This window comes from Ursus arctos, unplaced genomic scaffold (assembly GCF_023065955.2).
Source record: "Ursus arctos isolate Adak ecotype North America unplaced genomic scaffold, UrsArc2.0 scaffold_24, whole genome shotgun sequence".
NCBI lineage: Eukaryota > Metazoa > Chordata > Mammalia > Carnivora > Ursidae > Ursus > Ursus arctos.
Genome location: NW_026622919.1, coordinates 16,108,799 through 16,133,452, shown reverse-complemented (window position 1 = coordinate 16,133,452; position 24,654 = coordinate 16,108,799). Strand labels below are relative to the sequence as shown.

At 48.0% G+C, this 24,654-nt stretch overlaps 1 protein-coding gene across 3 annotated transcripts in view; it reads left to right on the top strand.

The window, feature by feature from the left end:
* Positions 1-3,098: 3,098 nt before the first annotated feature.
* The window catches only part of ITGB3 (integrin subunit beta 3), a 49,778-nt gene continuing 28,222 nt past the window's right edge, over positions 3,099-24,654 (top strand). For 2 of the 3 annotated variants that reach the window (XM_026512548.4, XM_057318016.1), the window contains exons 1-2: positions 3,099-3,229; positions 17,952-18,037. In XM_026512548.4, coding sequence (XP_026368333.1) covers positions 3,163-3,229; positions 17,952-18,037 — 153 coding nt within the window. In that variant the 5' untranslated portion in view covers positions 3,099-3,162. Of the gene's footprint in view, positions 3,230-17,951; positions 18,038-24,654 lie in introns of those variants that run through there. The other variant, XM_057318017.1, reaches the window with a different exon arrangement.

Here is a 24,654-nt window from a genome sequence, read left to right as displayed (position 1 = left end):
TCTAAATACTTATAATAACATACAATACCCTATATATATATGATATATGCTTATATAATACTTACCATAACTTATATAATTATTATAAGTATTTAGATAATATCTAAAAATGTGTAATTGGAGTTTCAGAAGGTAAGGAGAGAGAGAACGGGCAGAAAAAATATTTGAAGGAATAATAGCTTGAAATTTCCTATACTTGGTGAAAAATAGGCCACTTATTTATTTAAGACATTCACCAGCTCCAAGCAGGATAAACACCAAGAGAATGACACCTCTTCACCTTATAGTCAAGCTGGTAAAAAAAAATTAAAAAATAAAAATAAAGAGAAAACTTAAAAACAGGTAGAGATAAACCTGAGACAGTTTGAGCAACAGAAAAATGGTAGCATTGCGTTATAACTCGTGGAATAAAATAAATATCCATGAATTCATACTGATAGAAATAAATAATTGAAATTTTAAAATGAGAAGGAAGGGGCAGCTCTTCTTATTGCGGAAAATCAATTAGTAGTGGCAGAAGAAAAAAAGGAAGGTACGTAGAAATCTCTATTAATCAAACTCCATGTAACTGACTGCAGTCAAGAACTATTAACAGATGCTAACATCAGTGAAAGTATGAAGAAAAACAGGCTATTTGTATAGAATTGAAGTGTCTTCCGTAAAATATTTACTAGTTACAAAGAGAAAAATAGTAACTTGATAGTGAAGACGTCTGGCAGATACCATCTTAACCATGTGACCAAGGTTAACATTATAATAAGACATATTGTCACCAACTGGGGACATACTACAAAATAACTGGCCTAAAAATTGACACAAAAGTGTCAAGGTGAGGAGAGAAATAGACTTAGAAAGTGTCACAGATTGAACGAGATTAAGGAGATATGATCACAACACAATATGGGAAACTCTGATGAGCCACTAAATTCTACACCTGAAACCAATTTTTACCACATATGCTAACTAACTAGAATTTAAATAAAAAATTGAAATAAAAAGCCAAACAAACAAAAAACTAACTAGAATTTAAATAAAAACCTGAAAAAAAAATCAGTTGCAAAAAAAAAAAGAAAAAAGGACAATACAGAATCCTTGATTGGATCCTGGACTGGTAGAAGGACACTAGCAGGAAGATTGGCAAAATCCAAATATCTGGATTGTATCTGGATTAGTTAATAGCATTGCGTCGATGTTAATTTCCTGTGTCTGATAATTATGACTTGGTAATATAAGATATTAACATTAGGGGAAACTGGGTGAAGGATAAGAGAGAAGCCTTTAGTATTTTGCAACTTTTCTAAGCGTAAATGATTTTAAAGCAAGCACATAAACAACAAAACCAGAGGCAAAGACAAGAAAACAAGAATGTAAATAGTGGCTGACTTCTCATCAGAAACAGTGGAGGAGAGAACACAGTAGAGTGTCTTTAAAGTCCAAGAAGAGCCACCCCCCCATTGCTGTCAACATAGGAATCTATATCTAAGAAACATCACAAATGAGGGTGAAACAAATGAAAGTTGAGCATATTTGTTGCCAGGGGACCTTCACTACGAAGTGTGCTAATGGAAATTCTTTAGGTGGAAGGGGCTGGGAATGTGGATAGCAGGTTTGTGGAGTCCGTGTTGGTGCCAGCAAAGCCAGGCTGAGAAGACACCCAGGGAACTAGTAGATTGGTTATAATTGCGGGAATTGAGCAAATATGTTCATATCTAGGCAGAGATGTGACCATGCTGTGTGATCTGGATTTTGTGCCAGGGCAAGGACAAGACTGTGGACGTGGCTTCTGACCCAGGGGCCCTTCACCAGCTAGGGGAGGTATGTGGAGCTGGAGTCTCAAAGCCCGGGTCAGGAAGCCCAGCTACCCTTTGTGGGCTGGCTCCTCCTCTGTCCCCTTGCAACCTGCTAGCAACACTTCTGCTACTGGGTCTGCTCCTTTGGTACATCTAGTGTTTAGGAGGTCCGAGGAGGAAGTGCTCACCTCGGCAGGGGTTGGGGCTGGAGGAAGGGAACTCCAGACAAGCTTACGTGGAAGAGATAACATCTGGGATGTCTGGAAAAAGAAGTGTAATTTTCCACGTGGAAAATTTAGGAAGATCAGTCAGATAGAAAGCCATGGAGCGTCTGGGAATGAGAAATATCTTCCTGCTCCAGGGTGGGAGACGAGGCTGGCAAGCTGAGTGGGAGCCAGTTTTCAGGCATCTTGGGTGTCTCCAGAGAAGGCTGAGGAGAGTCCAGGAGCTGGAGAGACGTCCATGCTCTTTGATGCGACAGGTCTTGTTTTGATGGTCATTTGAGCTACCCATTGCGTCAGGGGTTCCAGTCCCAACCACTGGCGGTCTCCTGCTCACAGCCCTAGCATTTTGCCTCTTTGAGCCGCCTGAGGTTTCTGGTCTGGAGAAGATCCAGAGACCCAGAGGAACGATTGGGGGACAGGCAGAGAGTGGGAAGGAGACCTTTGAGGCAAATACGATAAAGCTGCAAAGCCCGTGAGTTTGCGTTTGGAGGCAGTCTATTGACCGTGTCCTGAAACGTTTATCAGTTACTACGCGCAAGCAAGTATTTGCAGAGAGAGACCGTTTATGGACATCCTTGCTTATACAAGCTTGAGATGTCTCAAGAGGCTTTCCGGAAAACCAAATTCACCCAAAGAAAAACTCGGTGAATAGTAAAGGACTAAACCGGCGCTTGGCACCAGAGTAAGCGTTCAAATGGTTTGTCAAATAAACAAATCAAAGTGCGCATGAATCCAACTCAAGGTACAGGGAGAAAGTGCCCATTCGTTCAGGTGAAAGAGAAAGCCGTACGGGCGTCTTCAGGAGGTGGGACTGGGTCAGGAGAGGGGCCCCAGGCTCCCGGTTTTTCTAAGCATACCAAGCGTCCGGGCGCTTCCACGACCCCGCTGCCGTCCCAGCCTCGCCGGGTCTGCGGGTCCAGGCGGATCCCGGCGGGCGGAGGCGAGGCAGGGAAAGAGGGGCCGCGGTTTCCCACCGCGCGCTCCCCCGCGCAGGGTCCAGAGGAGCGCGGGACGGGAGGAAGCGCGAGTCGGCGGCCCGCCCCGTGACGTCCCACCCACCGCGTCCCCTCCCCCCTCCCGCTGCGGGAAAAGTGGCCGTGGGCGCCGCCGCTCACTGTGGGGCGGGCGCGGCGGTGGCGGCGGACGAGATGCGGGCGCGGCGGCTGTGGGCCCCGGTGCTGGTGCTGGGGGCGCTGGCGGGCGTCGGCGTCGGTGGTGAGTGAGGCTCCCGCGCGGCGGGGACGCGGCTCCCCGGAGACCCGCGCGGCGCATCCTGCCGCAGCCCGAGTTGGCGGACCTGGAACCGGGCAACCCGCCGGCCGGCCGCGCGCGTCTGCGCTCCGAGTGCGCGGGGCCAGGCTGGGGCCGCCGGGAACCTGGCCGGCCCCGCCGTGACGGGGGAGAGGTCACCTCGGGGCGGGTGCTCCGGGACGCCGAAGCCTTTAGCCGAGTCAGGCGCCCGCCCGGGGCGGCCTGGGCGCGCGCGGTGTGGCGGGCGCATCGCCCCGGCGGCGCGCTTCGCAGGTGGGCTGGGGCTTGCGGAGGCCGGCGGGCCGCGGTGGGCACCGCGAGCTGCGGCTCCCCGGGGCTCTTCCCGCTGCTCCCGCGCGCTGCCAGCGGGATGTGGTCGTAGCCGCTCGATGAGAGTGTGAGCGCGCGCGGGTGTGCCAGCTTCTCGACATTACTCTCTCTTTGTGTTACACTTTCTCCCAAGTTTTTCTTCTCGTAGTCTTTTTCTTTAGTGACTCCCCGGGGGAGCGGTTCGGAGCAGGGTGAGGGCTCTGTCTCCTACAGTGTCCCCGGGTGGCAGCGGTGCCTCTGCTTCCGGGACAGACCCCGCGTCGGAAAAACCTCCAGTGTATGCGAGGAGCCACACGAAGGGTCCCTGGAACTGGCTTGAGTCCCTGGCTTTGTCTCTCCTGCTGCTGCACGCACTATGCCAAGACAGTTGGCATTCAGCCTCATTGGTCCTGGGGAGCGGGTGGAGGGGCAGAGGAGATTACAGCGCAGGGATGCTGCCCGTGATCCTTCCGGAGCCCTGTGACCTTCCCGGAGGGAACTCTGGCTCGCGTTCCTCTGGGGCGTTCCCCTGCAGAGGACGCACAAGTGTGCATATATGTACTTTTAATGAAAAGTGTAGTAAGACAATTTAAATCCCGCAGAAGGTATTAAAAAAGTAAGATTTAGTGAGAAGTCCTTATCAAAGATAGCTGTTCAGAAATACTTTGATGACTGCCTTCAAGATCTTGTGTGTGTGTGTTTGTGTAAGTGATTACACAGGGCAAGGCAACAATATCGTTTAAAAACACTTTAATGAGGTATGATTGAAATACAAAAAACTGTATATATTTAATGTATATGACTTGATGAGTTTGGAGATACATATACACCCATGAAACCATCACCACAATATATAAATGATATCTTGGTGAAGAAGGAGTTACAGATAATATATAGGGGGCTGTTATTTTTGCTGAAGCTTCCCACATGATAGATGCTCAAAGAGGTCAGCTGATGTCTTCAGCCTACAGTGAGCAGCCTAGTGACCCTGGTACCAAAATACGGATCTCCAGCCTTGTGCCCTTGGAGGGGTTAGAGACCCAGTTCAATGCTGCGTGGTGTCGATGGGCTCAGTGGAGCCATCTCCTCCAGATGCCTGCTTCCATGAACTTAAAACATTTGTTGCTTTTCTTTTCACCTCTACAACTTTCTGAATTTCTGAATGATTTCTGAGTCTAATCATTGCATTTTCCTATAGTCTTAGAAGAAAGTAAAGTAACATAAGAGAGAACCTGGCATGGTGCACGTTTCAGTATTAGTGAAGATGAAGAGTGTACTTGTTATTTTGGTGTCTGTCCCTCCACCCCTCACTCCTAGTATTTTTTGTTGATCTGAATACAGAGTTGTAATGATCCATATAGGATTCCACTGCCTTGACATACTTTAGTTTGCAATATCCTTTGGGAGATCTGTTCACTGATTCGTCATTGTGATTGGGATGATTCCAGCTGTACTGATGATGGGTTGTGCTGAGCTAGCCCCAGACGCCTACTGAGAAGCAGGTTGGAGTAGTATTTCAGAGCATGGGCTCTAGAGTCAGACCTCCTGAGCAAGAAGCCCCCAGTAAGAACAGTTTTGATTTTATTGAATCCCCTCCTCCAGGGCTGGTGGCTGGGTTGCAGGTGTTGTTGGATTCCTGGGGAAGCAGGTGGTAGGATGAGAGTAGAAGAGGGGTGTTGGTACACACGGTGTCGAAGGGACACAGACGGAGCTGGGTGGTGGCACAGAGAGGCCATCCCAGAAGAGGAGAGTCTGGGATGGGGAGAGGAGAGGTCATTTGAGAGTAGAATTGAGTTTTGGAATTTATGTACAAAGACGATCTTTTTAGCTTCACCCAAGAGATATTGGGTTTTGTGGCTTCCACCTACGTAAGTCTGCATTCTAACCTGAGGCCTAAGGGATAGCAAGTTGTGTTTGCTGTCACCATCTAAGTTGATTAGTTCTGAGCTGCAGTGCTAATTTCTCCTCCTTGAGTTTATATCCTGAAAACTCTCCAAATGAAGCCCTCTGCCTGGAGAGACATGGCGGGAAGGCTTGCTGGCTGGGGAAAGGGATAGTTACGGTTTAAAGCCAGCCAGAGGTGGGTTTAATTCTTGATTTTGCCTCTTATTGGCTGTGTGACCTTAGGCAAGTTACTTAATCTCTTGGGACTTCAGTTTCCTCATCTGTAAAGTGGAGAAAACAATACTTCAATGACTGTGCTACTTACATGAGATAAAGGCACAAAATAAGCATCCAGTGAGTGGCATTTCTTATTGCCATTATTCTTATCCATGTATTGGAGACAAGAGCTATTACTGCTTCACACATGAATGCAGCCTGGGCTCACAGAATGAGACCGATGGGGTCCCTTTTCCCATTCCTATGTGACCTTCCCCCACTGGTCGTTTGGCATATCTCAGCCACTCTCACCCAGCAAGAATCCACAGAAGAGACTGAGGAGGAAGAGGCTCATATATTTGCTTTAGCGACTAGAAAACCTTAAGTTCTGTCTCCGGGAAAGAGGAAAGTAAAAGTCATTCACAAGATTTCAGGTGCTGTGAGGAGAAGGACATGTCTATTTTGTTCAGTGCTCTAGGCCCAGTTCTTCATAGCAACGCTATGAGAAAGCGTCTAGAGGTATTGTGCCTCATTGTAAGAAACCCAATATTTGAGTATCTGCATCCATTCACAGAGGGTCCTCAAATGCTCCATCTGGGCATTCTGGAGAATTGTAGAATACAGCCGAGACCACCAATTCCTTGCACATTTGGATCTCGGCACTATGGTGCCTTAGACCTCTGTTCTCAGGGGACGCTCTGTGAATTCTCTGCTTTTTTCTCCCCCTCCTGGGAGAAGACACAAAGTAGGGAAGCATTCTCCTCTACTCCCCTCAAAACTGTGAGTGGTAGAGGTTTCCTGGTGACGGCATCAGATGGGTCAAGGAGGCAACAGTGAGGAGGGGGAGAATGGATATGACTCTGGAATTTCCTAATCGAAATTCCTCCTCTTCGACTCCCCACCCCATTCAGGATCTCTGGTTATCATCCCCTCCCAGCCCTACGAATCCTTCTGCCTCTGTTGGCAGAAACAGCCAGGAAGCATGCCCACAGGAACCACAACTCGTGAGTCAGCAGACAGATAATTAACTGGGGGAGTGACTGAGCAGCTTCAAGGATAAACCACTTGGCCTGACCCAGCCCCCTCTGCCGCCCACAGAGCTGGCCTGCCACTTCCCCCATGGCCTCCCCTCCTTCCCCCAAAACCCGACCCTTCATGAAAGGGAACATCATTAGGCCTGAAGGAACTCAGGTTGTGAGTGGCAATGCAGGTGGGAACAGAGAAATAATATTGCGTAAACTGCTGCCATTTATTTAAATGTGAAACTCTCTAGCCAAAAAAAAAAAAAATGTCTAAAATCTGCCTTTTTCCCCATGCACATAGTATCTCCAGGAACACTCTTTTTAAAGTTATATTTATTGAGGTATAATTTACATGCAATAAAACCCATCCTTTCTAGGTGTACAGTTTTTTGAATTTTGACACATTTGGTCAAATAACCATCAGCATAATCACGATAAAGAATATTTCCAAAAGCCTGAAAGTTTCCCTTGAGCTCTTTGGTTATCAGTACCCTATCCCCACCTTGAGTTCCTGGCAACCTCTGATCTGTTTCCTGTCCCTACAGATCCACCTTTTATGGAATGTCATATAAATGATGTCATAGGGCATGTAGTCTTTAAAGTCTGGCTTCTTTACATAGCAAGACACATTTGAGATTCACCCCTGTTGTTGCTAAGGGGTTATCCAAGGCTAGTGCATCTTCCTTGGGTGCTGAGACAGTTATCCCTGAAGCAGAGGGACTATATCCGTTAAACCCGGATGCAACTTTCAATTTCAAAATTTTCTAATTGGATAAATGCATTTGGGCCACGTATAAGCCCTTCAATTTCCCAAGTGCTAAGTAGTAATATCTTCAGGATATTGGAGAGCATTTTGTAGCATCCTGCAGTTTTATTATTGGTCTGGAAAGCAATGCATATTTTGTGGCCAAATGGTATGTCATCATCCTTGGGACCAGAAGCTGTTAAGTAAACCTGGGGCTATTCTACCTTTAAAAAATTTTTGGTAGCATCTCTGAAAATGCACGTCTTCCTTTCTGGTTTTCAGTCACATTGCCACAAAAAGATTAGTTACCCTCTCCCCTGCATTTCTTTTTTTTTTTTAAAGATTTTATTTATTTATTCAACAGAGATAGAGATAGCCAGCGAGAGAGGGAACACAAGCAGGGGTAGTGGGAGAGGAAGAAGCAGGCTCATAGCGGAAGAGCCTGATGTGGGGCTCGATCCCATAACGCCGGGATCACGCCCTGAGCCGAAGGCAGACGCTTAACTGCTGTGCCACCCAGGCACCCCTCCCCTGCATTTCTTAGTTCAGATGGTGAAGACATTCTAACATTCAGGGAGAGAATGAGGTGAACTTTTGTTTTTTAAAGAAAGTTGAATGCTGGAGAGTAAAATGACTGGTTCCCCTTTAATTCTGTTCTCCCATCATGTCCACTATTAATCCGATGGTGTATTTTTTTTTTAAAGATATTCTTTCTTTATTTGATAGAGAGCGGGAGTGCACAAGCGGTGGGGAGCAGCGGAGGCTGGGGGAGAAGCAGAGGCAGAGGGAGAAGCAGGCTCTCTGCTGAGCAGAGAGCCCGGTGCAGGGCTTGATCCCAGGCTCCCGGGATCATGACCTGAGCCAAAGGCAGATGCTTCACAGACTGAGCCACCCAAGTGCTTCTCCCCGCCATGGTGTGTTCTATTCAGCTTTTCTTCCTTGTATATATAATCCTCATGTGTGTCTGTAGTCCTTTACCTAAACTTGTGTTATTATTATTGTTTGTTTGTTTGTTTTTAACGTACAAAAGCCACTTCCTTTCATGCAGAAAAAAACCAAACCTCAGGTGTGAAAAGATCTGCAGGTCAGGAACTGAGAAACCCATATTCGATTCCCACCTGTGCGGGCTTTCTCATCTGTCTGCTGGGTGATTGTGCACAAGCCATCTTACCCTGGGCCTCAGGCGCCTGGTGTCTCAGGGGCTGCAAAGTGGAACGAGATGGAGGGGGAGTCTTTGGTTTGCACCTGCCCCTCCCCACTTTCAAGTGAAGAAGTTTTTCTTTTAACTAATTCATAACATGGAACTCCATGTAAAGATTTCTTTGGAGGGGGAAAAAAGGGAGGTCTATAGTTAAAAACAGACTTGAAAAACTTCGCACCAGAGGAGAGCTCCAGAAGTTTGGCAGAAGGCACGTCCAGTAGCCACTTCAAAAGTCCCTATAGTCAACCTTAATCTCTTTGCTAACTGGGATTCTTGGGTAGAGAAACCCAGGCCTATGAGATCCACTCATGGTTCCCAGCCCTTGTTTTAGCCATCACGCGGGATCGACTCCTCTAGCTTAAACCTTCTGCCGCCTTGGCCAGTGGCGACCACCTCTTTGAGATGGAGGCAGACATGGTGTCTCGGCTCTCGGACTTCTTCTATAGGTTGAGAACAGACCGTCCCATGCTCTCTTCTGGGTGGTTCCTGAAGGGAGTGGGTCCACGTATTTTCTGGCGTTCCCACCGAATTTCGGATTCAAAGAGGCTACAGGACTTCGATGTTGTAGGTGGGCCGTGTTGTAGGAAGTCTGGCAGGCTCTTAGATGAATGCCAGGGTAGAAAGTGAGACAGGACGGAGGACATTTAAAATTAGCTTTAATTTTCTTTTAGCTTGCAAATGTAATTTGGCTGTGGTGTAAAAAAAAAAAAAAGTCAAGCAGTGCAGAAATAGAATAATGCAGAAAGTACCAAGTCCCTCACAGGCTTGTCCTTAAAGATAAATGCTATTGACCGTTACTCTAGTTTTTTTCCTATATATATATGTCACCACAAACAGTTATTTATCCTGTTATTTCTCAAGTAGGATCATTCACAACAGGATCATTGTCACTCAATAATATATCTTAAGCATCGTTTTATGTCAGTTTGTATCTTTCCATTATTTATCCTAAGAGTTATAACTCTAGCCAGCAGGCATACTGCTATATGGATGTGGCAGAATTTTCTTAACTGATTCCCTGTTGGCAGACAGTGAGATCATTCCTAATTATTTGTTACTACAAATAAAACTGTGGGGGATGGCCTCGTTCATTGTTTGCACCTTTGTTCAAGTGTTTCTACAGGCTCAATTCCTTTCTTTCTTTTTTTTTTTTTTTAAAGATTTTATTTATTTATTTGACAGAGAGAGATAGAGCACAAGCAGGGGGAGCGGCAGGCAGAGGGAGAGGGAGAAGCAGGCTCACCGAGCAGGGAACCCAATGTGGGGCTCAATCCCAGGACCCTGAGATCATGACCTGAACCAAAGGCAGACGCTTAACACCTGACCCACCCAGGCACTCTAAAGGCTCAATTTCTTGAACTAAAGCTGCTGGGTCAAAGGACATGCATATTTTGCATTTAAATTTTAATAGGTTTTGCCAAATTGTCTTCCAAAATGGTGGGAACAATTTGCCTTCCTACTAAGACGGGGGCGGGGGTGTTTGGGGGGGTAGTGATAAGGACTGGTGGCATCACTGTTGCCTGCTGTCCATACCCACCAGACATCAACTGGAGGAGGAGAAGTGGCAGAACTGGAGTGCTGGATGCCAAGGAGGTCACCAACAGGGCACTGCTGGGCCAGACCCCGAACAGAGCTTGGTACGGGCTTGCTTCTTCTCTATACTGAGTGAGTCAGATGGGAGGTGGGGCCTGTGCTGACAAAATTTTCCAGAGCTTGAGATGCAGCATTTGAATCAAGTCTCTGCTAAGCTATTAGGAAGAAATGGACATTTGTGCATTGTGTGTGGGGTCTTGGATCCTGGGATGCTGGGCTTCCTTGAGCATTAGTCAGCTGTGATGTTTTATGGCTGGAATAAATCCTTCCAGGGCTGGCCGCACCTTGAAGATCTTCTAATCCAACACTGTTTGCTTTACAGATAAGCAAAAAGGGGAAATGTTGAGAGTTGAAATGACTTGCCCAAGATCATACAGCTCGTTTCGGGGTATTGACAGGGTCTAGCCCTGGAGGCTCTTGTCTCCTGGCCCGTGATTTCTTCAGCATATCCTATCAGAGGTCCCTGACCCTGAGGTGGGACCGTGGTGGGGGTGAGGATGGGCATTCCTCATGCAGGAAGCAGTTAGAGCGAAGGCAAGGTGGAAGGAAGCGGACATTGACTGGGCCTCTACTGCAGGTGGTTCTTCCACATAAATTATCTCATTTAATCCCAACAACAGGTGAGGTAAGGATGATGTGCATATTTGGGAGCACAGGGAAAGGAAGCAGCAGTTTGGGGTCTCCCATACTAGGCGGATGTGGCTACATTAAGCCTGTTAAATACTAGGGAGCAATTATGAGTCCTTGGAGTCACTGGACCTTTGAGCCCCAGGGAGATGGCAGGACCTGCCCGAGGTTGCACAGCCAGTGGAATGGCAACGTGGCTTTGGACTTGAGATCTCCTGCCTGTGGCTCTGCATGTCTTCCCCACCACGTCCACTGTTACACAGTAATCATGTTCGCGGTTTTACCGCCGCTGCCCCACGGTGTTGCTCAGGGACTGGGTGTTCATTTTATGTGACAGCCATATGGAAGACAGGACTCTGTCCGAGGCGGGCCTTCTGCAGTGGTCTGCACATGGCTCCCTAATTAACCCAGTTGGAGATGATCACCACGTGTGACCTGGCTTCACTTAACAAGGGCAGGGCCCACTGGCTGAAGAGTCAATGAAAGGGGATGGCCAGTGATCAAAACATTTGAACTTTGTCCAAGGGGATCCACTTGTTGGGGGCAAACTCCGTCCTGTCTTTCTGCCATGTCCCGCATGCCATCTGTCAGTAAGGCCCTGGAACATATCTAGGGTTTGACCACACTATTAATCCCGCTACTCTCCCAATCCAAATCCCTGCCATCTGTTGCCTGGATTATGGTAATAGTTTCCTAATTGGTCTCTTTTCCTCTTGTTCTCCTTATGGCTGCCTTCCTCTGAGTGACCAGGGTGATCTTTTCTTGCTTACCTCTGCCCAGACTCCCCTAGTGGCTTTCCATCACATGGAGAATGAGAGCCATGCTCGCTCCCATGTTATAGCTTCCTAGCGTTCTGGTCCCTGCGCACTACTCCAGCCACTTCTCTGCCTCAATGACTGTTTGTTGAGTAAATGAATGAACGAATGCCAACATCACTGACATATGTTAGTAGAAAAGTATAAAGCCAGAGTATCCACTTCCCCATTATCTGTAGATGGAGTAACTGTAGCAGTTTTCATTCCAGGATGGCTTGTTTTAATCATACAAAGTATTTCAGGGCAATGTTCCTCAAAATCATGTCATATGTGCTATGGAAATGCAAACCCTTTTTGTATTAGCTTCTTAGGGCTGCAACAGTGTGGCTTAAAGCAGTGGAAATGTATTCTCTCTGGAGGCTAGAAATATGAAGTCCAGGTGTCAGCAGGGCCATGCTCTCTCCGAGACTCAGGTTGGAATCCTTCCTGCCGCTTCCTATCTCCTGGTGTAGCTGGTACTCTGGCGTTCTTTGCTTCCAGCTGGGTTACTCTCTGCCTCTGTCATCATGTGGCATTTTCTCTGTGTGTCTGTCTTCACGTGGTATTTTCCCCTTACAAGGACATCGGTCATATTGGGTTAGGGCCTCCGCTATGGACCTTATCTTGATTACATCTGCAAAGACCTTTATTTCCAAATAAGGTCACAGTCATCCCTACTGGGGGTTAGGACTTTGGCCTTTTTTGGGGCACAGAATTCAACCCATAACCCATTTTTAATATTGGTAAAGGCAGATTATACACCAGTGTCTTCTGATGTTATATACCATATTTAACGGTGATGTGCTTGAAACAATTTTAAAAAATCTCTGAAGTTAGGATGTATCCTACACCCATGGTCTTAGGTATGGTGAAATGCGGTCGTCTGAAGTTAGGATGTATTCTACACCCATGGTCTTAGGTGAAATGCGGTCGTCTGAAGTTAGGATGTATTCTACACCCATGGTCTTAGTTATGGTGAAATGCGGTCGTCTGAAGTTAGGATGTATCCTACACCCATGGTCTTAGGTATGGTGAAATGCGGTCGTCTGAAGTTAGGATGTATCCTACACCCATGGTCTTAGGTATGGTGAAATGCGGTCGTCTGAAGTTAGGATGTATCCTACACCCATGGTCTTAGGTATGGTGAAATGCGGTCGTCTGAAGTTAGGATGTATTCTACACCCATGGTCTTAGGTGAAATGCGGTCGTCTGAAGTTAGGATGTATTCTACACCCATGGTCTTAGTTACGGTGAAATGCGGTCGTCTGAAGTTAGGATGTATCCTACACCCATGGTCTTAGGTATGGTGAAATGCGGTCGTCTGAAGTTAGGATGTATCCTACACCCATGGTCTTAGGTATGGTGAAATGCGGTCGTCTGAAGTTAGGATGTATCCTACACCCATGGTCTTAGGTATGGTGAAATGCAGTCGTCTGAAGTTAGGATGTATTCTACACCCATGGTCTTAGGTGAAATGCTGTCGTTTAGATTGCCTGCCATTTTGAGTAACGCTTACCGGAGCTTTATGCTCAGAGGTGTGTGTTACCTTGAACTCCACTCTTCCCATCTCCTTCCCCTTCCTTAGCTGCTACATGTGATGAAGGAACAAAAATAAAATAAATTTTCTTTGCAGCCTGTTCTGGAGAAACCACTCATGAACCCATATGGCAGTGAGCATGAGCTGTTTTGTTCTCGGATGACTCACTCAGCCAGGTGACTGCAATGGAAGGTCAGGCACTGCCTGAGTCACCCCGTGTCCCCATGGACCTAATTGGGAAGTGCCCAGTCAAGGGTCAGCAGCAGGGCTGGTCAGCCAGGCCAGAGCTCCTCTCTGGCAGAGAGGGAGATAGTCCGTAGACTATGCAGTGGGCATCACCCTCCCTTCCCCCTGAACACCTCGCCCCTTGACTGAGTGCTCTCCCGAAATTCCGTGGCCTCAGGAGGGTGGCCCGTTCCTGCTTTCTGACATCCTGTCTCATTGGACAGCGCGTCCTCAAAATAGCTCTCATTGACGCATTATGACTTCCACTTGTTCCAACTCCCTTCCTTGTTCCCCTTTTTTTCCCTCCATTTTTCCCATCCTTTGTCTCTCTTCTGGTTCTGTGAATTGGGCTGATGTGCCAAACCACAGTCTTTCCTTCTGCTGTCCAGGCAAACTTGCTGGCAGTCCCGTGTATCTTATCTCACGGGCATCCTCTTCTTGGTCGGCTCTCCTAGATTGGATTTTTGAACACTCATATTCCTGACTCCATTTAGAAGTTAGATCTGACAGTTGATCATTTCCCCCTCGTCTGGTGCTTCCCGTCTCCATGCTCCCACCACTGCCCATGTGTGTCATGTCCTAGACAGACAACGGGGTGGCTTCAGGGAAAAACTAAGAAGAAAGTAAAACATTCACCTGCCTTAAACAGCTGGGGACTCAGGATAAAAACAGCGAGGGCAAACAGAATAGAAGCGAGAGCTCCTGGAGCACAGCAGCTGACTGTAGTGAGCCCTTCTGTGTGCCCGCCCTTGGTGCCCAGAGTTTGACAGGGATTGGTTCGTTGAATCCTTAGAGCCACCCGGTGAGGACCAGGGCCAGTCCACCTGGTTTCCTGGCTCTGGTTAAACCCTCAGAGGAAATGGGTGGTGGGGGGTTGTTAATTCTTTTCAATGACAGAAGCTCTGATGAGGATCGCCCCTACTCCCACGGGGCTGAGTCCGGGCCCTTGAGGCTAAGCAGGAACATAGCCTTATGAATGACTGGAAACAGAGGCCCAAACTCCTTCCACATGTTTAGGAGGGAGGGGTGGCCTCAGAGACGCAGCTCACTGAATCGGCATGGCCCAGGCGCAGAGAGTTCTGATGAGTCAGGCACTTTTAGCCACTGCAATCCAGGGAACCTACCCTTGGTGGCAGGTCTTGGTGGGGGGTATCGTGGGGGAATGGCTGGTTCTCACGAAATCAACCTGTGATTCACTGAGACAGGAGGTAAAGGGAACTGGCTGACAGGACTCCCCGGGCCTGACTTCCTAAAGAACAAATCCCAGCAGCTTGTCTCATCCTCTGGGGTCAGGGGCCGCCCATTCACTGCGAGGGGGCCTGCTGTTATTTATTTCCCATCTGGCAAGAATTTCTATTGTGGCTACAAGTCAAGGACTCATAGGCAAATAAATGCTAATTTGAGAATGAATGGATGGAAAAATGGAGAGGCTGGGAAAAAGTTTGCAGAGATAATTTGATGTGTCCATACCTCCCATGGCCCTCTCTTCTCACTCTTCCCGACGTCTCCTTGCGCTTCTGCAACCCCCCAACGAATGAAAATCTCAACCCCCCCCCCCCAGTGAAAATCGATGGCATTTCTGTCCAGAATTATCCCCTGGATGCTGATTCCCATGGAAACTTCAAGAAGGGAGGGAGAGACCTAAAATAGTTCAGGCTCTGCTCCTCTCAGAGCTCTTTCAGTAAGGCAGTAAGGGGGGCTGTGCTCACATCTGGCTGGGAAAAGAGCCACTGGGAGCTGAGACATGGCCCAGCGGCCCTTGCCAGCAGAAAGCCTTCTGGGTGAGTCCTGGGTTCTGAACCGTGAGGCCTTCTGAAGCCAGCAGCTCTGGGAAGACTGGCTACCTTTCTTCCATTATAGATAGACAGTGCCTGGCTGAGGGCTGCCCCAACTCAGAGGTGGCCTTGGAACCTTAGAGCCAGGCCAGGAACCATAGCCATTAACTCCCACCTCGCAGTCCTTGCGCTCGCTGGGTGAGGGTGTGGTCACGTCAGAGGCCGGGGCCCAGGGGTTACTCATGGGCTGGTAGCAGCACCCCACTTACAGAATTGTGGAGTTGGGAAAGGCCTTTGAAGTGAGATGGACTCAAGCTCTGAGGAAATCTGGGACTTCCAGGATTCCACATATGATTCTGGTGTTTTTAGGAGGACAATGAAAGTTTAAATTGTCAAGGAACTGTTTCAACCCATTTCCATGTTTTCTATTGAAATTCCAGGCATAATTTGGAGACATGAACGTGGTTGCTTAAAAAACAAAACCAAACCGATCTAGTCCAATACCCCTCCATTTGCTCCAACATATATTTATGGAACATCTGCTTTGTGCAAGGACTGGGGCTGGCCTGGGCTGGCCTGGGCTGGGCAGGGCAGGCCTCAAGGGGCTTAAAATCTATCGGGTGGCAGTGTTGTTAAGACAGATGGATGAATAACTGTAATATGTTAAGAACAGTCGAGTGAAGAAACAGGCCGAGAGGAGTTAAATGACTCGCCTAAGGCCACGTTAGTAATGGTGAATCAGTTAGACCTCGGTCTACTGATTGGGCACCTACCCTTTCTGTTAGATCTCTCTGCCCCCAATGGGGCCCTCAGATGGGTATCGTTAAGATGTAATGTTTGGAGAGTTAAAAGTATGATTACCATACAAATATCACATGAACTTGTGTCAAAGTACTTATTCAACTTAATTAATGAGGGAAGCAGTAAGATGTTTAGTTCCCAAGAAAATTCAGGTAAGGGAGGGGATCCTGGCTGGCTCAGTCAGTGGAGCATGCGACTCTTGGTCTTGGGGTTGAGCTCAAGCTCCACGTTGGGTGGAGAGATTACTTTAAAAAAATCTCTAGAAAATTCAGGAAAGGGAAATTTATAGTTGGTCAATCAAAGGAGTGTTGAAATCAGTTATGTGACAGTTTTGAAATTGGTTAATATTCTACAAGGCAATAAACCCTAACTTCAGAGGGTTACCTTTGCTACCAAATTATTTGCATTGCTGTTGGACAAGAATCAGGTACACCGTTTTCATCAAGAGTCATTTCCATTGTTACTGGTTTTCTACAAGTTAACCTCTGCCCTTACAGAGTTATAAAATATCCTAATCGTTAGAGGTCAAACAAAGGTATACCCCTCTAGAAAATCAGGTAATCCATAAGTATGGTGGTCTACTTGTCAACACCCTGCGTTACATTGAAAGGACACCCGGTATTTCCTTTGCCTATTTCCAAATTTTGGATAATTTTTCTTGACAATTGTGTGTGTGTGTGTGTGTGTGTGTGTGTGTGTGTGTATGCACACATTTTCTGGGTATGTTTTGTCTCGATGTTGGAAGCAAGTTCAGTCACACTATAGGAAAATGGACTGAGACATTCAGCTTGATGAGAAGTTTTGGGGGCACTGGAAAAACACCCCATTGATTAGGGTGATTTTCCTAAAAATAAATTTGTTGGTCTTAGCAGCTGGGGGCAAAGGGACCACTTTAGAAAATTGGATGAAGGACCTGGCTTATGAGGGGGAATGTATCTTCCTCAGTCTGTTCCTTATCTTGGAAAAGGCCTTCCTGGGGGCACTGCAGAAAGAGGAGGTTTACCTGGCTGAGCCCAGGAAGGGTGAGCCAGGGGAAGCAGGGAGGATGAGAGCTTCTGTCCAAGCAAGTGCCTGGGGTTTGCTTCTGGCTAGGCTACTCTGGGTATTTTGGTCTCTCTGTTTGTCTCTGCTCTTCCCCCCAGCTTTTTCTCTGTCCTTTGACAGTGTGAAGACTGTTCACATTTGAATGGCATTTTGTCATGTACCAAGTGCACAAATCCTGTGAGGTAGATATTACCATTTCATGAAGGTTAAGTGAATTGCTCAAGGTCATGATGCGGCTAGTAAAGAGCATTCAGAATTCAAATACGGGCCCTTTAACTCCAATCCATGTCCTTCCAGCTTATCTCAGTCAGCCTTTTCTGACATTTCTGAAGTTCTCCCTGGACCACTCTACACCTTGACCTGAAGATATCGGGAAGCTATTGGGAAGCTCGAGCAGGTTTCAGAAGATTTGCTTTGTCCTGGCCGGCCCATGGAACATCTCCCCCGCCCCCCCCCCAGCATATTTAGGCTGTGTTCATGTTAGTGCATCAGGGCCTTGGGTCCCCGTGTAGGGCCTGTGAAGTGATCACTAGAGTAATTGGAGAGAGGACATGTTGCATTGTCCTGGGCCTCAGATTTTCCTATGTATCACATAGGTGTCAAACCAGTTGTTAATTAAGGCCTATCCATCAGTTATGACCTGACACTTCGGGTCCAAGGCTCAGTCTTGCTCCAGCACTTGTCATCACTGGGGCCTCATCAGGGAGGGTGCTGATGAGTTTCTTCTGACCTTTCTCATTCTTTCTTCCTTGCCACACAGCCTGTGGTTAGTGAATGTCTGTGGTATGCTCAGACCTGCTGCGTGCCTCTGCGAGCTATAACTCTGGGTATTTGGGGAAGTTGGGAAGGATGGGGCAGGCCAGTTACCCCGTTCAGGCCAAGTTGTGTGCTAATGCCTTTGTCTCTGTTGCAGTATCCAACATCTGTACCACTCGAGGCGTCCGCTCCTGCCAGCAATGTCTGGCTGTGAGTCCTGTGTGTGCCTGGTGCTCAGATGAGGTAAGAAGACATCTGACCTTATTTCTTCCCCAGGCTCAGCTGCTTTTGTGCAGGAATGGACCCAGAGGGGCATCTCCTCCCTGCTAAATACACAAGCCCCTTGTCCCTTCTTAGCAAAGCTAAGGTGAAGTCTTCCCATTGATGGATGTTCAAGGGAGCTGTCATGGGGTTGTTGCTGGGAACGCCATCCAGATTCTGTCGTATGGCCCCCAGCGTGAGCCAATTTGGTTAGGATCCTGGTCTCACTGTAGCCATTATCCCTCTTTACCACACTTCGTTTGCTTTTTGTTGGGGTGGGGCACCCCAGGAAAGCAGGGCTTCAGGTATCAAAAAGAGAGGCAGCAAAGGGGTCTTGGTATAGAAGGGACGCTGGCTTATAAACATCCCAGAGTTTTTAAAAGGCAAATAAAAGAGAAATCTTGTGCTTCCCTGGGGGGAATGTTTAGTCAGAAGATCTATTCTCTTCCCTTTTCCTCTGATGTTTGGGCCCCCACAGCTTTACCTTTTCCTCTCTCTTTTTTTTTATTTTCCTCCTTCCTTCCCTCTCTTAGGTGTCAATGAAAGAAGGTGCTGGGCCAATTTGATGAGGCTAGGAGGGTGACAGGAAGGGGTTAGCTGTGTCTAGGCAGAGGGTTTGTTGTGTCTGGGGCCCTAGGGAATGAGTGTGTCTGAGGGAATGGCTATGTTTGTGGCTGGGACGGGAATTCAGAGCTGGTGAGGGCCGGGGGGTGAGTGTGGCTGGAGAGATTCCAGTGATTACAGAGTCCGAGGCTGAGTCACTGGCGTGGGCCCGCAGCAGGTGGTTACCTGAACTCCTGGCCCAGGCTGCTTCCAGGCTACCTGAGGCATACTCTGGGTCACAGCAGCACGTCTCTGCCCTCTGCAGTTTTCGGACTGTTCCAATCCAGCCTCCTCATTCTCTTTGCTTCTCTTCCCAATCTGCTGAGTTTCCTAAAAAGGCAACCTCCCTGGCAGGCTGGTGGGGGCGTGGGGGGGGGGTGCTGGGAGGCTGTGTTTATCCCTAGACAGGAGGAGTGCCAGAACTGCGGAGGCCAGCCCAACACACTACTTTGCCTCTGTACAGTTCAGCACGGGAACTGCTTCCAGAGGCAGCTGCCCAACATCTGGGCCACATTGACTTCATTTAGCAAATGAAGCATTCCCTGGGGCTGGGAGTGAGGGGTGGGGAGGGGGTGGGTGAATCCATCCCCTCCACCCCCCCCCAGGTTCTCCACCCCTCTGGGCTGAGCTGGCTGCTCAAGTGTGATGTGGCCTCCTCCCTTCTCAGTTGCCATATCCTCCTTCCCTTGGTTGCCATCATAATATTGGTAAGCTGCTTTTGTAAGGAAGTTGACGTTCTGCAAGTGCGTCCTCGAGGAAGGGAGAGCTTCTTGGACTGGGTGGCCCGAAGCTGGCTGGAGCAGATGGGTAGCCAGGGGAGAAGCCCTAGTGTTACTCTGAGGATGCTCCCCGTTCCTTTTCTCTCCTTTTCAACCCAGAGTGAGAGAAAAGGCAGGCAAGTGTGGCTGAGAGGGGTCTGGGGAAAAAGAAAACATACTCTTGGAGTCTCCGTCACCCCTTTTGATCTGCACAGGGACCAGCCCTGTAGCTGAGGTATGTGGAGGCCCAACCAGACAAAGCCCATAGGTCATGTGACCAGATTTTGGAGAGGCAAGTGTAGAGTATTTATGGATGACCATAGTGAATTTTGTCTCCTGGGGCAGACCAGGGGAGGACATGGGGAAAAGGTGCAGGGTGGGATCAAAGCATAAGGTAGGTCCTGCCTAGGAATGGTGGGGAGGAGGTGGGGGTGAGTCAGGGAACAAACGCGTGCATCGCGGACCAAAGAAAACCGATGAGTAGAAGTAGAAGGTCCAGTAAGATATTCTCTGGGAGCATGGAATATAAACAGGAAAGTGGGGGGAGAAGCCAGGGTTTAGTGAATGACTGCAACTATCTCTGGGAAAGGAGGAGGAGGGGAGGAGAGATAACGGAGGAGCTCAGTGTAGGGCAAAGTGTGTCAGCCAGGCTCCTCCAGGGAGGAGAGGGAGGTGGGAATCCCGGGCTGTAACCTGAACATGACTGCTGGGGTTTTTTTGGGTTTTTTTGTTTTGTTTTGTTTTTCCTGAGGGCTTTCCCTGCACAGACCAAGCTCAACTTGCTGAAAGTGTCTTGGCCGTTGACTTAAAAAACCAGAAGTGAACCGGCTGGGCCATTTTGTATGTGACTTGTTGAATAATTGACCCTAGAGGGCCCTCTGCTTCTGCCTCCCCTACCGTGGCTGTCACAGGCGGGGTTGGCAGTGCCTGGAAAAACAACTGGTTGGGCTCAGCTTTCTCTTGGTCCTAGAGGACAGCAGCTCTGGGTGTGTATAGCAAGTGCTTGGCCCGGTAATAGGAAAACATAGCCAAAGTGGATGAGTGCAGAGTTTTGGGCCCATCTGCATAGGGTGTGTTCTTGGGGGGGGGGTTTGCATACTGATATGGGTGGGGGTGGTGTACTGCCTCTGGGCTGTGAATGTAGCAAAGAGGCCAAGATCACACAGAGATTCAACTCATGGTCTTGGCCTCACTAGTGCCATGTTGGAATCTAGAACCTTCCAAACTTGCCTGGTTTTAAGAATCACCTGGGGTGCTTGTTAAATAGAAAGGTTCCTAGGATGGATCCTGGGCCTTTTGCATTGGAATGGGTTGTTATGATAGCAAGTCTGGCAAACACTGCTGATCAAAGGGGCTGATCTGGGGTCATGGTGGATGAAGGTGGAGTTAAGGCAGCCAGATAAAATACAGGACACCCAGTGAAATTTGAATTAAACAACACTTTTCGATATAAGTATGTCCCAAATGTTTACTAAGTCTGGCGACTCTAAGATGGGGGAAATACTAGGAACTCTTACGTAGTTCTGCGTATACATCAGAAGGTGGACCAGCCCACACTCGGCCTGACAGCCAAGGATGAGCAAAGAAGAATGGGTTTGGGTCTAGCCAAGTAGAAGACTCCAATGGGAGAGACTTATTTCTTCTCTGCATCTGTGGCGGACAGGTGTGGGGCCATTATTTATTTCCTTTTTAGTTACAACATGATTTTGTTCTCACTTCTCTCCTGCTTTTCCTCTTTTTTTTATATCCAGAGTTTAAATGTTTCTCTTGAGAGTTTTTCTTTTTCTTTTTTTTTTTTTTTAAAGATTTTATTTATTTATTCGTCAGAGAGAGAGACGCCAGTGAGAGAGGGAACACAAGCAGGGGGAGCGGGAGAGGAAGAAGCAGGCTCATAGCGGAAGAGCCTGACGTGGGGCTCGATCCCAGAACTCCGGGATCACGCCCTGAGCCGAAGGCAGACGCTTAACCGCTGTGCCACCCAGGCGCCCCATCTTGAGAGTTTTTCTCAACTTGTTGTTGTAAAAATAAAAGTATAACATTGAAAGCGTTCCCCCCATAAGCAAGGGGGTATGGATACCAATAAGCATATATCAAAGTGCTTTTCTTTTCCTCTCCTTCTTTCTGTCTCTTCTACACTTCTCTGTATGTTCTTGTGATTTCTTGTCCTCACTGAATGTCCATCAAGAAAACAATGTTAATTTAAAAAAATAAGTGGCAGGCCCTATTGCCCCTTGTCCTCCAAGAAAAGAGTATGCAATAATAGTATAATTTTAATGGTAGTAGTAGAAAAGGGTCACCTTCCATATGCATTTATTTGTTTATATCCTATCAAAGGATTTGAATATATTTGACTTATATCGAGGTTTTTTCATATTTTGACCCCCTGACCAAGCCTGTGAGATAGGTAAGATAATGACAGTTTTTCATGCTTTACTTTCCCAATTTCCAAAATGGGATGAATGGAGAATGGGACTAATAGCATGCATCACTCTCCCAGGAGAGGGAGGGCATTCAGCTCACACCATGCGTGGGCTGGAACCTCCCACCTCTGTGCTCGGGATCTTCCCCTGGGTCTTGGTTATTTCTGCCCTTTTTTGGGTCATATCCGGTTTCACTGGGAACTGGAGCTTTGACATTCCTCCTCCCTCCTTCCAGTTGTTTCTCTGAGTAACCTAGAGACATTTCTCTACCTTCCCAGTCTGGGTAATTAAGAAAGGGAATGTTGCCCAAGTGTGTTGAGGTCACCGCCTTGGTATCCTTCTGGGACAGAAGGCTTTCGGGGAGAGCGTGACTGAAGAGCAGGCCTGTTATGTTCCTGACCTCTGATGTCAGTGACCATAGAGGGAGGGAGGGAAACAGTTTTTGTTTCTCAGTGTTTATATTTCTAAGGAAATTCATAACAAACCATAAGGACTGTCAGCAGGGTTTAGCACTTCAAACCTTCTTGTAATAAGCACTGTCACATTGGAAAGCAGGGAGTCAGGAAACCCCCTCCAGAACATTCTCCACCTTTACTGATGCAGCTTAAAGATACACAGTGGGGGTGCCTGGGTGGCACAACGGTTAAGCGTCTGCCTTCAGCTCAGGGCATGATCCTGGCGTTCTGGGATTGAGCCCCACGTCAGGCTCCTCCACTATGAGCCTGCTTCTTCCTCTCCCACTCCCCCTGCTTGTGTTCCCTCTCTCGCTGGCTGTCTCTATCTCTGTCAAATAAATAAATAAAAAATCTTTAAAAAAAAATAAAAAATAAAGATACACAGTGGCCTTGCGGCTCTCATTCAGCTTCCTGGTCTCCCTTCCCTTCAGCCTCTGGCTTGGCCCTGGAAAGGATCAGCTCCTCCATGCATCTTGGTCTATCCAGTCATTGCCTTTTTTGGGAGGTTTTCTCCCTGGGGCTTTGTGGGCAGCTGGAATTAGAGATAAGGTAGGGAGTGCTGGGAGCAGGAGACTGCTTCCTGAGGGAGAAGGGTTGGGAGAGCCCTGCAGGGGCAGCAAGAGGAGTTTGGCACAAAAACTCCAAGGGCCCACAAGTTCTCCCTTCTGCCATGCTGTCCTTGGGCGGGGCTGGGAGCACGGAGGGCATTTTCATCTCTCTTGGAGACTTGGAGGATCCATGATGTCCCCACTGGAATCTTTTGAGCCGAGAAGGTTAAGTCTGAGGCACTGTTTCCCATCGCCGATGCCATTTATCCACCTCATACTTAGGAAGCTGAACTGGAGAGAAGGAAGCTGCTGGCTTCCAGAAGCTTTTTTCCCCAGGGCCAGGAGAGTCCTCATGCTGTTTGCCTTAGTCTGTTCAGGCTGCTATAACAAAAATACCACAGACCAGATGGCTGGAGAACAAATGTTTGTTTTCCATAGTTCTGGAGGCTGAGAAGTCCAAGATCAAGGTAGCAGCCAATTTTGTGTCATAGTGGCTGTCTTTTGGCTACGACATGGCAGAAGGGGTCCAGGAGCTCTCTGGGACCTCTTTTCTGAGGGCACCAATCCCATCATGAGGGCTCTACCTCAAGACCTAATCACCTCCCAGTGCCCTAGCTCCTAATACCTTGGGGTTAGGGTTCAACATATGAATTCTGGGGGATATAGACATTCAGTCTATAGCACTGTTGGTTGTCATGCTCCCACCCACCTGGGGAAGACTTTCAGCCTATCAGACAAGGGCAGGAGGGAGAGAGACTTAGAGCATCAGGTAGGGGTTTTAGGCTACAGAGTCCTGATTTTTTGAGTGTGGATGGTTCCTTGTGGCCAAATCCCTCCCCTGGAAATATGGTTACCAGTCACCTGCAGGGACTAAGGAGGCAGAACGTTACCTGTCCTTCCCTCACCTTCCACATCCCCATCTTGCCTTCTGTTCCCTACCTGGGCATTCTGAGGCGTGGTCTTTCTGGGACCGTCATTTGCACACTTCTGCTTCTCTGCCTTGGTTCTCACTCTACACAGCATTTAATACAAACCATCATTTTATGAGTATCATTTCAGTCAGACAATCTAGTCAGCACCTCACTTCTGCCATTCTTAGCCCTGGAACTTTGGGCAAGTTACTTAACTTCTCCAAGCCTTAGATTTCTTTCTTGTAAGATTGGCTTCCTCATTTGTGAAGTCCCCAAGTCTCAGGTTTTTCACTTGTAAAATAATAATAATAGTTCCAGCATGAGAGAACCATAAGCGGGAGGGTTGCAGGAATCCACATAAAGCGCTTTTCGCAGAGCCTGACAGGCAGTGAGTTCTCAATAAATGTTAACACCGGTTTCGGGGCATCTAGGTCGCTCAGCTGGTTAAGTGTATGCCTTTGGCTCAGGTCATGATCCTGGGGTCCTGAGATGGAGCCCCACATCTGGCTCCCTGCTCAGTGGGGAGTCTGCTTCTCCCTCTGCCCATCTCCCTGCTCCTGCACTCTCTCTCACTCTCTCTTGCTCTGTGCTCTCTCTCTCAAATAAATAAATAAAATCTTTAAAAAAAAAACCTCAAACAAAACAAAAACCACACCAGTTTTCCTGGGATATTGGTATGGTTTATTCGGTTGACTTCTGGAAATGGTTGTGAGAGGGAGTGGGTAGGGATGGAGGCGAGGATTGAGAACCTGAAGGCCTAAATATTGTGAAACAGGCCCAGGGAAGAGTTTTCCAGCTTTCTGGCCCGTCCCCCCAACCTGGCAAGTAAGGAGCTCTCAGGAGCCCACACAGTGCTGGGTCAGTGTGCTGGCTGTCAGAGCAGGGAGGGGCTGAAAACACCATG